Source organism: Protopterus annectens, chromosome 6.part0 (assembly GCF_019279795.1).
Source record: "Protopterus annectens isolate FY-2018-M chromosome 6.part0, PAN1.0, whole genome shotgun sequence".
NCBI lineage: Eukaryota > Metazoa > Chordata > Ceratodontiformes > Protopteridae > Protopterus > Protopterus annectens.
In genome coordinates, this window is record NC_056737.1 from 26,490,474 (window position 1) to 26,509,348 (window position 18,875).

At 43.8% G+C, this 18,875-nt stretch overlaps 1 protein-coding gene across 5 annotated transcripts in view; it reads right to left on the reverse strand.

Annotated features, from left to right (window-relative positions):
- The window catches only part of HECTD1 (HECT domain E3 ubiquitin protein ligase 1), a 4,301,832-nt gene that overhangs the window by 2,762,299 nt on the left and 1,520,658 nt on the right, over positions 1-18,875 (reverse strand). For all 5 annotated transcript variants that reach the window (XM_044073821.1, XM_044073824.1, XM_044073822.1 and 2 more), the window contains exon 13: positions 17,726-17,831. In XM_044073821.1, the coding sequence (XP_043929756.1) occupies positions 17,726-17,831 (106 nt within the window). The remainder of the gene's footprint in view (positions 1-17,725; positions 17,832-18,875) is intronic.

An 18,875-nucleotide genomic window follows, 5' to 3' on the forward strand; every position in this document is an offset into this window, starting at 1 on the left:
AAGAAGCGAGAAGTTCCCTGGCAGGAACTGCTTGGAAGCTCATCTGGGCTGGCTGTCCCTAAGGTACAGGATAAGTAGACTCAGGCAGAAGATCCAAAGAGGGAACAGGGAATGGATCCCAAGATGTATTAGTTGAAACTGCTCAGGAGTGAGAAAACTCTCTCCACCAACTTTAAGGCAGAAGGACCAGGAGAAGCAGAGGACAATCTGAGCAGAGCCAAAGCCCTCAGAGAACGCCCTCCCAGACTCTCCCGCTCTGAACGAGTCGGAAGTGAGCTGTCTAATGCTGAATCCATGACGGGAAGTGACAGCTCCGAAAGCTAATGAGTTCAAGTCAACCCCTCAGATCAGACAACCCTTCGGCTCCAACAACCATTGTGTTCCACAGGGGTAGTGGTCGACTGGATCAGGGAAGTTGCCAGAGTGGTAGATAGAATAATCTTTGGATTAGACGGTTCAATGCTTGGGGATCTCGGATACGAGGGCTCCAAAACAGCAGGTAGGATCAGAGAAGGAGCAACAACAGGCTGAAAAGAAGGTTTAAGGCTCACAGATCCGATGGGAGACAGATGACTAGACTTCCATCTGGATCTGTGTTCTGAGGAATTTTCTCATCATCCTATCCACTTCCAACTTGGAAAGACTTCAGGAGGACCTAACAGAGGAAGAAGTGGATGGCAGCCTGGAAGACATTTTTAGGAGTCTCCTGCAGAGAGAGAGACATCAATCGCAGGGATACCTGGTCCTGTCAAAGCCTTGCAGTACAGAAAGGAGACTTGGCAACAGTATATGTCGGATTTGAAGACTTCGGATCCAAACTCTCTGAGACCTTCTTAGGAGGCTCAGATGACGGTGCTGACTGAAGAGCATGCAGGGAGAGTTTTCGGTGCTCCCTGTGCTCCTTTTGATATAAGAGACTGGGTTTGAGTCCCAGAAGAAATACCAGCGGAAGGAGGCCTTTTAATATTAGCTCATTTCTCCTGTCGTTAATGGCCCTGGTATTAAATGCTGAACAAATGGAAGAGGAGGTGTCCAAGTGAGCTGGGCCAAGACTATAAACGCACTATGGCCATTAGAGTTGGGATCTTATGCCTACAGGAAGTGTACTTTTTGAACCTAGAAGCCTTATCCAGTCATACTCCAAAGCTGCAAGTGATAGTAACCACAAAAAAAAAGAAAACAAAAGGAAAACAAAATTTCACAGTTACAACAGTTATAATAAATGGAAAAGGGAAGTTTGAACACCAAAAATGGTATGAAAAAGAGAAAACCTAAGAGAGGTAACAGGAGGAGTAAGGTTACCAACAATGGTAGCCAATAGTACCAAAAAAAAAACCCCTTAATTCTTGGTAGGAGGAAAGGTTAGAAAATAGGTAAGGGAGATACTACTAATGATAAGGAAACAGAGGTCAAGAAAAAGAAATACAGGCTTGTTCACTTGCTGAACCAACTACAAGCTCGAGAACTCACAATCCCGTCCAATCCTGAAGAGTGGCAAATGAGTTCAGAGGTAATACAGTAGTTAGGGGAATTACTGATATAGGAGGAGCTTGGGAGTCATATCCCAGAATATAAAGAAAGTGGCAGAGTCAGATCCAAATCCATTTGTTTGTACTTTCTCCATTTCTGTAATATTAATCTTGCTATACCCTCTTCGTGTAAAATCTTTTTCTTACATGCAACATCTGTCTACACCAAACAAAGAGGCTTTGAATCCTAACATACTTCAAAGCAAGGAAAAGGGGACTTCTCCCCCTAAGAGTAGAGGTATGCAGGCTGATCCCTCGAACTAGGCCATGGTTTCCTTTTCTAAGCCAGAAAATAGTTGTCAGATGTGATGGGCATATGAGATGGCTGCAACATAGCCTCCAACATGTTTGTGAAGAGGGAGTGGACACAGCCAAACATCCCACAGTTTCTACAAGAGACGTCCAAGGTCAAGTTCAGCAAAAGAAGTCTCTTAACCCGAGTTTTGTTTCTTATTCGACATTGAAAGGACACTGACAGTACAGGACTCAAGATGCCATCTTACCTTGGGGCAAGACCTGAGTTAATGATTTTTCAGACAAATTTTACAAGACAGATGACAATGCACAGTCTTAGGCCCAAACAGACAGACTGAACAAACCCCTGCATTTTGTCTGGGTGATTACCACTATTAAACACTTAAATAGTTCTTTCTGTTACAAATCTGCTTTCCACAATCACATTTCCCTCTCTTCGATGGCATGTACAAAACTCACTAAGTCAAAAAAAAAAAAAAAATCCAAACAAACCACAGAAGAGGAGGATTCCCAACACAAATACTTATCTACCCAATGTCTGTCAAAGAGACACAAGTCATTTGGGTGACAGACCAAAGTAGAAGTGATCATTCAGTATTCACCCGACAGCAAGAAAGTTTTAAGGTACTTTGTGTCCATAAACTCCTTATCTACAGTGCAATAAAAAAGTATTTGCCCCCTTCCGGATTTCTTTTTTTTTTTTTTTTTGCATGTTTGTCACACTTAAATGTTTCAGATCATCAAACAAAAGTAAATATTAGACAAAGATAACCCAATTAAACAAAAAATGCAGTTAAGTGATGATTTTATTTATTAAGGGGGAAAAAAGTACAGTTTTGTACCTACCATAAATGTAGATGTCCGATAGCTATGCAACTGCAGTCATAACATATGGGTTGTCCTGCCTCAGGCAGCCCTCAGTCGGCCGGATTCCAAAGTCTGGGTCCGGCGTCAGCTGGTGTCGCCTCCTCTCCGGCATCAGCACGGCTGGAGTATAAAGGCATCGGCAGACGCCATCTTCTTCAGTGTTTCTTGCCCCAGATGCCAGGTGCCCTCCTAGGAAGGCTAAATTTGGTGAATGGATAACAATTCCAGACATGCACAACAGTAATAAACAGATAAAAAGGAACAAGGGGAATGGACCCAAAAGTGAGAAAAGAGGGGAAGGAGGGAGGGAAAACCCGACTGCAGTTGCATACCTATCAGACATCTACATTTATGGTAGGTACAAAACTGTACTATGTCCTTCAAGAATGCAACTGCAGTCATAACATATGGGTTGAATACCACAGCCAAGCTGGGGGTGGATGGAGCTAAGAAAAGGATGGTGTAGCTAAAATGCCCTGCAGGACTGCTGAGGCAAAGTCTGCTCGGGATCTGGAGTATAAAGGCAGGTTGTAGTGCTTGGTAAATGTATGCACGGAGCTCCATGTAGCAGCCTCTAGAATGTCCTATGTAGCCACTCCTCTTAGGAAAGTTGCGGATGTGGCTATAGCTCTGGTAGAATGTGGCCTAATATTGGCTGGCACACTTTTTCCATGGTAAGAATAGCAGAATCTGATGCAGTGTCCAATCCATTTTGATATTGTTTGCTTGGAGATTGCTTTTCCTTGTATTCCAGCAGCATAGGCTACAAACAGCTGGTCAGACTTTCTGGTGGCCTTAGTTCTGTCCAAGTAGTAGCGTAGTTGCCTGTGTATATCCAAGGTATGCAGCAGTCTTTCCCCCCTATTTTGAGGATTGGGGAAGAAAGCAGGAAGGTGAATAGCTTGATTTAAAGACACCCTGGAAATTACTTTTGGCATGAAAGAAGGATTTGTTCTTAGAGAGACTCTGTCCTGATGAAACATGAGAAAAGGAGGTACTGCCATGAGTGCCTGTATCTCCGAGACTCTTCTTGCTGATGTGACTGCCAATAGAAAAAACATTTTCCATTATAGAAATTGCATCTCTGAGGTTGCTGCTGGCTCAAAGGGAGGAAGAGTTAATTTTTCCAATACAAAATTGAGGTCCCACGCAGGTACTGGTTGTTTTCTGGGAGGCTTGATATTCTTTATCCCTCTTAGGAACTGTCTTAGCAAAGGATGTGAAAACACTGGTGGATCACAATTGTATCTTGCTGAGATTGCTGAGGCATGAATCTTTATGGATGAATATGAGAGTCCAGAATGAAACATTTCTGCCAAGTATTCCAATCTCTGAGGTACACTCAGAACTGTTGTATTCTGACCCCTGTTGGCAGCCCAGATGCTAAATCTCTTCCACTTGGCCGAATAGGTTTTTTCTGGTGGAAGGTCTGCGTGCTTCCAATAAGATGTCCTGAACTGTCTTGGAAAGAGAGGAAGTGGAAGAAGTTAAAGTAACCTCCAGGCTGTCAGATGTAATGTTTTCAGGTTTTGGTGAACAGTCCTGTAGTTGTGTTGTGTTAGAAGCAGGGACCATAGGGGCAGAGGCCACAGTTTGGTCCGAGATATGCTCAACAGCAATGGGTACCAGTGTTGGTTTGGCCAGTCATGAGCTATCAAAATGCCTGTTGGTTGTTCTGCTTTGATCTTCAGAATCACCTTGGTCAACAGTGGCAGAGGAGGAAATGCATAAATGTTTAGGGAGTTCCAGCTGAAGGAGAGAGCATCCGTTGCCCAGGCTAGAGGATGTTGGGTCCTTGTACAGAACTTTTCCAGGTGATGATTCGTGTGAGACGCAGAGAAATCTATGTCCGGTCTTCCCCATGTCTTTGTTATTTGAGAGAAAATGTGGGGATGCAGCATCCATTCGTGTGGATCCAAGAAATTTCTGCTCAGCTTGTCCGCCAGTACATTGTCCTTGCCTGGCACAAACTGGGATTGCAGGTGTATCTTCAGACTCGGTGCTTTTTCCCAGAGAATCATTGTTAGTCTGCAGAGGGGGTAAGAATGAGTCCCTCCCTGCTTGTTTATATACCACATGACAGTGGTGTTGTCTGTCCTTATTAGCAAATGTCCTTGTTGCAGTGATCTTTTGAAACTCTCGTTTGCATGTATCACTGCCAACATCTCTTTTTGGTTTATGTGCAGATGTCTTTCCTTTGGTGACCATTGACCCTGAACGCATCTGCCCTCCATGTGCGCCCCCCATCCATGATCTGAGGCGTCTGTTGTAATCATTTGACCTGCTTGAGGTCTGTTGAAAGACATGCCCTTGTTTAACTGACTTGCTTGAGCCCACCACAAGAATTCTTTTTGCAGACATGGAATAAGTGGGATTACGTCCTCTAGGCTTTGGCTGTGTTGGGACCATAAGCTTTTCAAATACCATTGCAGCTTTCTCATATGAAGTCTTGCCAAAGGTATCAGAAGAATGCATGATGCCATGAATCCCAGGGCCTGCAGGAGTTTCCTTGCAGTCAGCTGGGAGAGCTGTGCTAGGTCTTTGAAGTACTCTGGTAACTGCTGCTGTTTTTCCTCTGTGAGGTAGACCATTTGTGTTTCTGTGTCCAGTTTGGCTCCCAGGAAAATAATATGTTGGGATGGCAGTAGTCTTGATTTTTGAATGTTGACTGTGTATCCCAAGGCCTGTAGTAATTGCGTGACGTAGTCCAAGTTTTTTATTAAGGTTTGTTTGTTGTCTACTTGTATGAGGCAGTCGTCCAGGTAAGGGTATATCTGAATTCCCTGGAGTCTGCAGTGTGACACTACTGATGCCAGGCATTTCGTGAACACTCTGGGTGCAGTAGATAAGCCAAACGGCAATGCTGAGAATTGATAATGCTCTGTCCCTGCAAGAAATGTGAGGTATCTTCTGCAACTTTGTCTGATTGGGACATGCAGGTATGCCTCCTTGAGGTCCAGAGTGACCAGCCAAGACCCCTTGCCCAGCATGGGAAGGAGTTACTGTAACGTCAGCATTTTGAACTTTGGCACAATGAGAAAGGTATTTAGAGTAGACAAGTCCAGTATAGGCCTCCATTTGTTTTCCTTTCTTGGAACAAGGAACAGTCTTGAGTAAAATCCCTGGCCTTGTTCCTGAGGAGGTACCTTTTCTATTGCTTTTATAGTTAATAGCTTTGAAACTTGAATGAGTGCCTCTGCCCTTTGAATGTTTGGCAGGTTTGGCATGCCTTGTCTTGTAGGTAAAGTATGGAAGTGGAATCTGTAACCCTTGACTATAATTGGTTAAGATATGCCAGTTTTTTGAGAATAAGGATAATTTTCCGCCCAAGGGTGCTTCTCTCTGAGCCCCTGTAGGCGGTAAGAAAGTCAAGTCATTGTGATTGTCCTTGTGGTGCAGCTGGACTGGCTGCAGCACTTCTTTGATTTGGAGGTTGCCATTGGCAGCCCCTGTAGGAGCCTCGGTATTGCCCTCGGCCACGCCTGTTCTTTCCCTTTGAAACTTATCCGAGTCTGGGAAGGACCAATTCTTTGAAGGCCAGTTTCTACTAAATCTGGGTGGCTGAACCTGGAGGAAATCCTTGACTGTCTGCACTGACTTAGCTTTTTCCTCAATAGACCAACACATCTTGTGCATTAGCACCAAAAAGTTTCTGTTTTTCCAGAGGTGCATCAAGTAACTTTACTTTGACATGGTCTGGCAGTGGCTGATCTTTTAACCAAGCATGTCTACGAATCACAGCCCCAGTCATAGCTGCCCTACATGAAGCCTCCAATGCATCATAACCACACTGAAGAAAATGACTGTTAACCTGCTGAGTGTTATGTATGTGATCCTGCAATGCCTTTCTATCAATAGGCTCAGGAGAGGCTAACTTTTTCTGTAAATCATCCAGTAAAAAATCCTGGTACTGAAACATATGAAAAAGGCAGTTAAGTGACCTCATGGCTAGGGTGGTAGAGGTTTAAACTTTTTTACCCCATCTCTCCAGAGACCTAGCTTCCCTATCCGCTGGCAAAGGATTCTTGGCAGTGGAAGTAGCTACTCCCTTGGGGCCCTGTGAAATAGTTTCTAAATCCACAGAGTGGGCCTTAAAGAGATGTTTGTGAGTGTCCGGGACTCTGTAATATCTGTCTGGCTTGACAGGAGCAGGGGGGAGAGAATCAGGGTTAGCACTGGAATCGGAGAAAACATCATCCAAAACATCCATCACAGGGGGAATAGCTAAAGGTCTGTGCTGGGGAAGTTTGAGGAAGGTACGTAGCCTTTTCCTGGAATCGGAGAATTCCTGACCCTGCCATTGGAAATGTTCCCTCACTGAGTGCAGGACTTCACCTAAAGAGAAATCCTCTGGAAGAGAGGCAGAGGGAATTGATTCCTCAGCATCAGAGTCCTCATAGGCCTGGAAGGATTCTTCCTGAGTATCCGAATGCTCAGAATCCCCAAAGGCCTCATCTGAAGAGAGGTTTTCAGTCTGCTCAGTTCTAGGCCTTTTCTCTGCAGGAGGCTGAGAACCTCTGTCTGGGTGAGGCTGAGACCCCCTGATAAGGGAAATAAGGTCTGCAGCAAGAGACATTATCTGTTTATCAGAAGAGGAGGCCTGGACAGTAGGTTTAGGATGGGCCTTGGCCTGGCTGGCGGCCTTGGCACGTGCAAAGGCCTTGATGGACATAGAAACAGGAGGCCTAGCAGCCCCACGTGCAGGAGTGACCTTGTCCACCGGAATGGTATTGGGTAAATCCAGAACTTCGGTTTCCGGGGGAAAATCAACAACCGGCACCGGAGAGGTCTCGGGGACCGAAGGACGTGCTAACGCTGTGTCGTCGGCCTGGAGCGGTTGAATTACCGCTTCCGCAGGGACCGAGGCACTAGCGGAGGGTCTAGGAGTAGTATCGGTAGAGGACGCGGGCCGAGGATGTCGGTCCCGATCCTTCTGTTTTTTGGAAGATTGAGCTGTCAGTAGATCCGACGGCATGATATACGCAAAGGATTCGCCGAAAAAGTCTTCAGCAAATTCTGCCCGGCGCCTGAGAGTGCGCTTATTAAAACAAGCACAGGCAGCACAGGCCGAGACGTCGTGGTCTGGGCCCAGGCAAGGAAGGCAGGAAGAATGGAAGACCTTATGAGGTATTTGTTTACCACAAGACAAACAATTAACTTTCTCAATTTGTTCTGACATCGGCTGAGGCAAGAAAAAATGTTCCCCAATGGGGTACTTAGCTTTTAGATGACTTCGGTACTGAAAACACAGGAGCTGACCGACCGGCACTTGAGAACTGCTTCTGCTTCGGGCACCGCGTGGCAAGAAAGACTGGGGAAGATGGCGTCGGTCGATGCCTTTATACTCCAGCCGTGCTGACGTCGGAGAGGAGGTGACACCAGCCGACACCGGACCCAGACTTTGGAATCCGGCCGACCGAGGGCTGCCTGAGGCAGGACAACCCATATGTTATGACTGCAGTTGCATTCTTGAAGGACATCTGTCCAAACCTACATCGTCCTATGTGAAAATGTAATTGCCCCCTAAACCTAATAACTGGCTGCGCCACCCTTAGCAGCAACAACTGCAATCAAGCATTTATGATAACTGGTAATGAGTTTTTCACATCGCTGTTGAGGAATTTTGGCCCACTATTCTTTGCAGAATTGTTTTACTTCAGCCATATTGGAGGATTTCTGAGCATGAACCACCTTTTTAAAGGTCATGCCACATAATCTCAATTGGATTCAAGTCCGTTCTTTGACTAGGCCACTCCAAAACCTTCATTTAGTTTTTTTTTTTTTTTTTTTTTTTTTTTTTAAGCCATTCAGAGGTGGACTTGCTGGTGTGTTGTGGATCATTCTCCTGCTTCAGAAAGTAAAGTTGTGTACACTTACCATAAATATAGATGTTCAAGTGTATTCACTGATGCAGTCATTACATTTGGGTTATCTGCCTGCAGGTAGCCCTCAGCCGGCCTGAATACCAGAGTCTTGGATTCCTGCATTGGATGCTGTCCCTCCTTCCATGACGTCAGGTCGTCAGGGGTAGAAGACATGCAGCCGATGCCATTACATCAGTTTTTCTTGCCCCAGAAGTCAGGTGCCCCCATAATGGGAAGCAATTATATGTTATGTTACACCTCCAACAAAAAGCAAATACACCAGAAAGCTCAAATACACCAAATAAGAAGGAAAGGTTGAGCCAAGAGAAGTCAGGAGGCTGGGGAGAGGGTAACCAGGACTGCAACAGTGAATAAACCCGAACATCTACATTTATGGTAAGTGTACACAACTGTACTATGTTCTTTGTGTTTCACTGCTGCAGTCATTACATTTCGGTAGATTCCCAAAGCTCAGGAAGGGAGGAGGAAATTAGAGAGCATTAGGACCAGCTATTAAGTCATGCAATACTGCAGTGGTAAAACCAGCTCTGGATTTAGAAAAAATAGGCATGTGGTAATGCTTGGGGAAGGTATGAACAGAGCTCCAGGTAGCAGCTTCTAGGATGTCCCTGGTAGGGACCCCTCTGGGAAAGGCTGTAGAGGTTGATGCAGCTCTGGTGGAATGTGAACGTATCCCCTATGGGGTAGGTTTTCCATTGTGCTTACAGCAGAAATGAATGCAATAGGCTATCCATTTAGAAATGGTTTGCTTTGAAATGGCTTTCCTCTCTGCCCCTGCAGCAAAGCCAAATAGCAGCTGTTCAGATTTTCTGAGAGGCTTACTCCTGTCCAAATAAAATCAAAGTTGTCTGTGCACGTCCAAAGAGTGCAGAATTCGTTCTCCTTTGTTTTGTGGAACAGGAAAAAAGGTAGGCAAATGAATGGACTGATTTAGGGCCACACTAGACACCAGCCTGGGCCTAAAGGAAGGATTGGTCCTGAGGGAAACCCTGTCTGAATGGAAGACAATGAAGGGCTCCACTGCCATGAGGGCCTGTAATTCAGACACACTTCTTGCTGAATTGATGGCTAGAAGGAAGGCTGTTTTCCAAGAAAGGAATTTCAACTCTGCAGCTGCAGCTGGTTCAAAAGAAGGAAGAGTGAGCTTTTCCAATACAAAGTAAAGGTCCCAGGCAGGAGTAGGTCGTCACCTGGGGGGTCTTAAATTTTTGGCCCCTCTGAGGTATTGCTTTAACAGGGGGTGAGAGAAGAGGGGTGGGTTCAGTACTATAATGTGCTGAAACTGCAGAGGCATGAATTTTAATTGACGAGAAGGATAGGACCTTGTGGAGAATTTCTGTTAAGTACTGAAGAATATGAGGTTATATGGGCACCGTAAGTGCCCATACCCTGGGTCTGGCTCCAGAAAATACAGTTGTGTACACTTACCATAAATGTAGATGTTAGAGTGTATTCACGGTTGCAGTCATTACATTTGGGTTATCTGCTTGCAGTAGCCCTCAGTCGGCCTGATTAACAAAGTCTTGGGTCCTGCGTCGGTTACTGTCCCTTCTTTAATAACGTCAGGTCATCAGGGGTATAACACATGCAGCCGACTCCATTACATCAGTTTTTCTTGCCCCAGATGTCAGGTGCCCCCCTAATGGGAAACAATTAAATCTATAAATACAAGGAAATACCTCTAACAAAAAAGCAAATACCCCAAAAAGCTTTTTGAACATAGTAAGTGAGAGTAGAGGTATAGCCAAAGGAGGAAAAGGGGTCTGGAGGGAGGGTTAAACAGGACTGCAACAGTGAATACACTCGAACATCTACATTTATGGTAAGTGTACACAAATGTACTAAGCTCTTTGTGTTTCACTGTTGCAATCATTACATTTGGGTAGATTCCCAAAGCTAAAGTTGGGAGGAGGAATTTAAATAGAATTAGGACCAGCTACAAGTACCTACAAGGCTGCAGTGGCAAAACCAGCTCTGGATTTCGAGAAAATGGCAAATAATGCTTGGTGAAAGTATATGCAGAACTCCAGGTAGCAGCTTTTAGGATGTCCCTAGTAGGGACGCCCCTGAGAAAGGCTGTAGAAGAAGAGGCAGCCCTGGTTGAAAGGGGTCTGATGCCCTGTGGGACAGGTTTTCCATGGTGCTTATAGCAGAAATGAATGCAGTGTCCTATTCATTGTGAAATGGTTTGTTTTGAAATAGCTTTCCCCTCTGTCCCTGCAGCAAATGCCACCAGCAGTTGTTCAGATTTCCTTTGAGGTTTAGTCCTGTCCAAGTAGAATCTAAGCTGTCTGTGCACATCTAAAGAGTGCAGTGTCCATTCCCCTTTGTTCTGTGGGTTAGGAAAGAAGGTAAGCAAATTAATGGACTGATTAAGAGCCACACTGGATACCACCTTGGGCATGAAGGAGGGATTAGTTCTGAGGGACACCCTGTCCGCATGAAAGATGATGAAAGGTTCCACTGCCATAAAGGTCTGTATTTCAGATACCCTTCTTGCAGAAGTGATTGCTAAAAGGAAAGCTGTTTTCCAGAAAAGAAATTTTAAATCTGCAGTAGCAGCTGGCTCGAAAGGAGAAAGAGTGAGTTTCTTCAAGACAAAGTTAAGATCCCAGGCTGGAGTTGGAGCTCTCCTGGGTGGACTTAAATTTTTGGCCCCTCTGAGGAACTGCTTGAGCAGTGGGTATGAGAATAGGGGAGGCTTTGTGCTATAATGTGCTGAAATGGCTGAGGCATGAATTTTGATGGAGGAAAAGGACAAACCCTTATGAAGCATCTCAGTCAAGTATTGTAGAATCTGCGGTAAACTGGGCAGTGCTGCGTTCATTCCTTGAGACTGGCTCCAGGCACAAAATCTTTTCTATTTTGCAGCATAAAATTTTCAAGTACTAGGCCTCCTTGCCTCTAAAATGATATCCACCACAGATTTACTGAGGAATGGTAAAGGAGAGATTAGGTAATTAGCCAGGCTGATAGGTTCAGGGTTTGCAGCTGAGGGTGCAGAATCTGGTTCTTCTGCTGAGACAAAAGGGAAGTAGTCTGAGGCAGGTGCCATGGAGCCAAGCGTGACACACTGCGCAAGAGTGGGTATCAGTGTTGGCGAAGCCAGTCTGGTGCAATTAAAATCGTCCCTGACTTGTCCTGTTTGATGTTTAGTAGTACCTTGGAGAGCAGAGGCAGAAGAGGAAAGACAAACTGATAGTTTTTTCCAGCTGAAGGATAGAGCATACACTTTCCAAGCTAGCTTGTGGGGAATTCTTGTGCAAAATGTGTCCAGTTGATGGTACTGGGGGAGGCTAACAGGTCTATAATCTGGGCTCCCCCATTTGCTTGTCAACATGTTGAAAATCCATTGTTCCAGTTTCCACTCATGTGGGTCCATGAGGTTTCTGTTTAGTCCGTCTGCCAGTGTATTTAGTTTTCTTGGCAGGAACTGAGCTTGTAGATTCACTTGGTAGCTCAACGCTGTGTTCCACAATGCCATGGCTAGTCTGCAGAGGGGGTACGAATGTGTACGCCCCCCCCTGCTTGTTTGTGTACCACATGACAGTGGTGTTGTCCGTCTTTACCATTAATTGTCCTGAAAGAATGTGGTCCTTGAAGGCTGTCAGAGCATTCTGTACAGCTAACATTTCCTTTTGATTTATGTGCAGGTGCATTTGACTTTGGTTCCATTTGCCCTGAATGCACTTCTCTGCCAGGTGAGTCCCCCATGCATAGTCTGATGCATCTGTTAAGATTTGGCGTGCACAGGGTAATGTGAATGGTTGTCTCCTGTTTTGGTGGAAGGCCTCTGCCCACCAAAGGAACTCTAGGCGTAGGCAAGGTATGATAGGAATCCTTGCTTCTAGATCCTGTGAATGTTGACACCATATGGTTTTGAGATACCATTGTAGTTTCCTCATATGCAGCCTTGCATATGGAATTAGACGAATGCAGGAGGCCATGAACCCCCAGGCTTGCAATATTTGCCTTGCAAATAAGCTGGGTTTTTGAGGCCACTTGTTTGAAGTAAGTTGTCAAATGAATCTGTTTCTCTGGCGCGAGGAAAGCCATCTGGGAAGTTGTATTCAAGCTTGCTCTCAGGAATATAATTTGTTCACAGGGTACCAGGTGTGATTTCTTTTCGTTTATGGTGAACCCCAGACAAGTCAGTACCCTTTGAACAAAGGCCAGATGATCCAAAACAATGTCCTTGCTTTCTGCCGGAATTAGACTATCGTCCAGGTATGGGTATATTTGAATATTTCTCTGCCTGCAAAATGCAATGGCTGGAGCTAGACACTTTGTGAATACCCTTGGAAGCAGTAGATAAGCCAAAGGGAAGTGCAGAGAACTGACAGTGCATGGAGCCTGCTCTGAAGCGTAGGTATTTTCTGCAAGATTCTCTTATTGGAATGTGCAGGTAAGCTTCCTTTAAGTCTAAGGTTGCCAACCAGGCATCTTTGCCTAACATAGGAAGCAGCTGTTGAAGTGTTAGCATTTTGGGATTACCAAAAAGGTGTTTAGAAAAGGGAGGTCTAGGATAGGATGCCAGGAGCGGTCTTTTCTGGGTACCAGGAAAAGTCTTGAGTAAAAATCTTGTCCCCTTTCTTCTGCTGGGACAGGCTGAATAGCCCTGATACTTAGAGAAAACCTGCTGTTGAGCCTCTGCCCACTGATTTGCAGGTAGGTCTGACCAACCGTTTGGGGTTGGTAAGGTGTGGAAGTAGAATCTGTATCCTTGGAAAACTACATTGAAAACCAATTTGTCCTGGGTAATGAGTTCCCAGTTTTTTTGCAGGCAGTTGAGCAGGGCTTGGAAGGGTTAAGGTTAAGTCATTGTGACATTTTTCCATAGGGGGGTGTCTTACTACTTCCAGCTTTGGAACTGGGAGCCCCCCACTGCTTAGGCCTGTGTGTAGCCTGCGACTGTAACCTAGGTGGTCTGCTGTTCCTGGATTTGGACTGAGAAGGCCTGGAACACACTGGAAAGGACCAATTCTTAGAAGGCCAATGCCTACTAAATCTGGGAGGCTGTACTTGCAGGAAATATTTAACAGTTTGCATAGATTTAGCTTTTTCCTCCATCTTTTTAAGGGGTCTATGTTAAATGTTCAAACATCCAAAATGTCGAACATTACATGGTCGAGACCAAATGTTCGACATTTGGATGTTCGAACATAAAAAAAAAATAGAAAGAAAACAGAAAAAAACACTAACAGTGTAGGCAGGGGAGCGAGCCCCCCTGCACCCCCCCACACCCCAACATTTTAATATACCAACTCAGAGACCGCACTTCAGTGCAGAAAAGGGAAATTCTCCCTATCTGCACCGTACGGTGCCGTTAAAAGTCTATCTTTGAGCACTCAAAATTTTGAACGTTTGGTCTCGACCATGTAATGTTCGAAATTTTGAGCATTCGAAGATTTGACAGGTACCCTTTTTAAGGACTTCTGCTTTGTTGCCAAACAGGCAGTCTTGGTTTAAGGGAGCATCCAGTAATTTAGCTTTAACCTGATTTGGCAAGTTTTGCACCTTAAGCCAAGCATGCCTTCGAAGTACAGACCCAGTAACAGCAGCCCTGCAAGATGCTTCTAGAGAGTCAAAAACACGTTGCAAAGTATGTTGACCAACTTGTTCAGGAGAATGCATTAAATCCTGTAATTCTTTATGTTCAGCACAGTCAGGAATCAACATCATTTTCTGTTTAAGTAGTCCCATAATATGCTGCTACTTTAACATATGAAACTGGCAATTTAAGGCCCTAGTGGCCAAAGTAGCAGAAGTGTATACCTTCTTACCCCATCTGTCCAAGGCCCTGGAATCTCTATCAGAGTGGGTAGGTTTTTTGGCAGCAGTAGCCTTAACGCCCTTTGGACCTTGGGAAATGGTCTCTGGATCTGCAGTAGGATTCTTGAACAGGAACTTGTGAGAGTCAGGTACTCTGTAATGCCTGTCAGGTTTTCTGGAAGCTGGAGGTAAAGTGTCTGGGGAAAGGCTAGATTCCAAGAAGGCATCATCTACAATGTCCAGAACAGGAGGGATAGCTAAAGGCCTGTGTTGAGGGAGTAGTAAGAATTCCCTAAGCCTCTTTTTGGAGTCAGAGTAATCATGACTTTCCCAGCGGAAATGCTCCCCAAGTGTGTGCAAGGTTTCACCAGAGGGGAAGCAGAGGAAATGGAATCCTCTGCATCAGAATCCTCATAGGTAGATGAGGGCAAATCTTGGTAATCAGAAAAAAACAAATTTCAGAATCCTGATCAGAAGAATCAAAAAAAAAAATCAGTTCTAGGTCTCTTAGAGGGGGAAGGCTAGCTTCCCCTAATTAATCAGGTCTTCAGCCATTCTAAGCATTTGTTTTTTAGGCATATGAGCCTGACCATGCAGTTTGGACGTCGGTTTTCTAAGCGTGGGTCGAGTTTTAGGCCTTGATGAAGATGATGGCATCTGTTTAAAATGTTAGAAACCAAGTGAAAGCACTCCAAACCACCAATAAATCCAAATAAGAGTGCAGCGAGCCAAAACAGGAAAACCAAAAAATAAATTCCACTCGATTTATTAACAAAAAGACTATAAGACATTAACGCTTTTAAAAAACACAGCGAATATGCGTTTTCGTCCTCAATACTCGGACTTCATCAGATACATCAAAATTAATGCCATTCATCCCTTATATATCCAAATTACAATCAATTAACCAATAAAATGTTAACAAAACATTTAAATGGGCAAACCAACATACTCTCTGGGCTCAAATATTCATGAATCAAAATTTAATATATTTCATTACTACTAAATACTTATCAATTCAATTATGTTTATTTTAAAAAATATATAAATATAAAAAACATTCATGTTTCCATCCATTTATAAATAAATAAATACATAAAAACATCAAATAAATATAATATGCATGAATAAAAACTACATATAAAATCTCATAATGGCTGGCTCTGTTTAAAATGCAAATCTGTAGGCCTGAATACACCCTCAGAAGCCGGTGCCTGCACAGCGGCTCCAGACCCACCCAAGGTAGAGACATCCGCAGGTTCCATAGTCAAAGAAGCATCTTGCGGCATACTGGACTCCGAATGGGTCTCAGTAGAGGCCTGTTAATCTGAAATAGCGGGTATGAGGGACTGTGAAAACACCTCACTAAGTACCGGCGAACTGGCGACTAGCTTAACGGAAGCATCGTCGGCAGTTTTGGACCCATGTGGTCTGCGTCTTTATCCTTACGTTTTTTCGGAATATCGGTAGTCGGATGGTTTACCAAAGCCATTTCTGGATAGTTAAAGAGTACCAAAATAATTTGCTGCGAAAATAGACCGGCACTTGCGAACTGCTTCTGCTTCGGGCACCATGCTGCAAGAAAGACAGATGTAATCGCATCGGCTGCGTGTTTTATACCCCTGATGACCTGACGTCATGGAAGGAAGGACAGCATCCGATGCAGGAATCCAAGACTCTGGTATTCAGGTCAGATGAGGGCTACCTGCAGGCAGATAACCCAAATGTAATGACTGCAACAGTGAAACACAAAGAACATCGCAAGTGCACTTCAGCTTGAGGTCATGAACTGATGGCTGGACATTCTCATTCAGGATTTTTTGGTAGAGAGCAGAATTCATGGTTCCATCAATCACAGCAAGTCGTCCAGGTCCAGAAGCAGCAAAGCAGCCCCAGACCATCACACTACCACCATGTTTGACTGTTGGCATGATGTTCTTTTTCTGAAATACTGTGTTACTTTTATGCCAGATGTAGCGGGATGCACACCTCCCAAAAAGTTCAACTTTTGTTTCGTCAGTGCACAGAATATTTTCCCAAACGTCTTGGGGATCATCAATATGTTTTTTGGCAAAAGTGAGATGAGCCTTTATGTTCTTTTTAGTCAGCAGTGGTTTTCACCTTGGAACTCTGCCATGCATGCCATTTTTGCCCAGTCTCTTTCTTATAGTTGAGTCATGAACACTGACCTTAACTGAGGCAAGTGAGACCTGCAGTTCTTTAGATGTTGTTCTGGATTCTTTTGTGACCTCTTGGAAGAGTCGTAGCTGCGCTCTTGGGGTAATTTTTGTAGGCCGGCCACTCCTGGGAAGGTTCACTACTGTTCCATTTTTTTCTCCATTTGTGGATAATGGCTCTCATTATGGTTCGCTGGAGTCCCAAAGCTTTAGAAATGGGCTTGTAACCTTTTCCAGACTGATAGATGTCAAATACTTTGTTTCTCATCTGTTCTGTAATTTCTTTAGATTATGGCATGAATTTCTTTAGATCGCAGCATATCTTTCTTTTTGGGATCTTTTGGCCTACTTCACTTTGTCTGACAGGTTCTAGTTAAGTGATCTCTTGATTCAACAGGTCTGGCAGTAATCAGGCCTGGGTGCGGCTAGTGAAATTGAACTCAGCTTTCCCAAAAATGTGATCACCCAAAGTTACTTCATGAATTAACAAGGGGGGCAATTACTTTTTCACATAGGACCATGTAGGTTTGGATAGTTTTTTTCCTTAATAAATAAAATCACTTAAAAACTGCATTTTGTGTTTACTTGGGTTATCTTCGTCTAATACTTAAATTTGTTTGATGGTCTGAAACATTTAAGTGTGACAAACATGCAAAAATAAATTAGGAAGGGGCAAATACTTATTCATTGCACTGTACCTCTGGTTCAGATGAATTTACATCAGACACACAGCAATGGGAGTGCATGTCAGCTTTGGAATGCTGGCCAGATATACAGCTATCCTTGACAGGATACACAATCAGTTAATAATACTGCAGCAATAATATTCACAGGAGGACACCATGCGACTTCTATGATCGGGAATTGCCAGAGTACTCTGGCAAGGCAGGTAATTCTGGGTCAAAAGTTGGAAGACAAAAGGCAAAAAAGTGGCCTCTAACTGTTCAGAACCTCTGGTTTCAAGTCATGTGGGAATAGATCTCCCTTTTTAGACTGATGGCTTCTTCAGTTCTTTGGGGCTAAATCTTTTCAGAGAAGGACAATGGCATTTCCAGAAGTGAGAAAAAATATTGCATCTTTAAAAACTACTTTAACACTGACTTCAGCTTAAATAACATTTACTTCAAACAAAAAATATAAACAAGTCAATAAGTTCTAAAACAGTAGCAATGACTGAACAGTGCAGGTAAAAAGGTTAAGTGGTATGTACGTACACAGAATGACAAAAAATGACAATTACCTGCAAGTTATATGTGGATCCTGGGGTGTCATACAAATAAAGAGGTAATCTCTCAATGGATTCCAGTACTGCTATTAACTTTCGAACAAGGGCAACTGCTGGACGACTAAAAGGATAAAAGGAATACTTTAATAATTCAAGCAAAATATACATCAATAAAAAAGTCCACAATATGCTTTTGTCATTCCTACACACTTGAGAACTTGCAATTCTGCATAAATACCTTAAGTTCTTCAAGTAAAACTGGTTGAAAGCTGTCCCAATGACTGCCACTTGTCTATGAGGTAAAGGAAGGGGGTATGGGGTAAAGCTGCTGCAACATGCCCCACCCACCCGAGTCTTTTCTGCCCTCCCACCAGCCTGGTCTCTCTTCCCAATCCTTTCAAACTTCCTCTGATTCTTACAGTTATCATGCTCTACTAATTACTCATTTTTTAATGGCAGCTTCTGTTCTGGATTCTACTAAAACTCTACTAGTGCTGGTCTTTCATTTTGGACCCCCCTATTTCTTTCTCTTTGCCTATACTCTAATATCAATCCCTGATAGAAAGGCAATCTCTACCTTGCACTCCAATAAATTCTTGGCAACCTCCCATTCTATCATCTTTCCCGCTCTAGTTATTTGCTCCCAATACCCTGGTTCCTTTGTCAATTTTCTCCAATAAATTCCAACCCCCTCTTGCCTACTGTCTGTATCCATAAATCACACTCATCCCTATTGGCAGAATCTCCTCTCCCCATTTCCGTGTTGGTTTACTTCTTAGAATACTTTCTGCTACTTTACAGATACAATAACCTGCATGATTATTGTTATTCTCCTTAAAGGCCTGCATCCAAAATCACAGTCTTTCCTTGTTTCTTGAGCTTCTCCCGGGTTTCATCATCTCTTTCCACTTTGAATTATAGTTTTCTGCATGTGCTATGTATAGCAGTCAACTATATAGCTCTAAAATACCTCTTCAAATTGGGTAATCCCAATCTGCCCTGTTCTACTTGAATTAGCTTATCTCACTTGACTCTTGTCATTTTCTCCTCCCAGATGAAGTCCTTCAGCTTTATTAATTGCTACCCACAACTTCTCCTCTGGTTGATAAAACTAAACTGACTAAAAATATTTTAACTGCTTGTATCTTATTGTCCACATCCATAT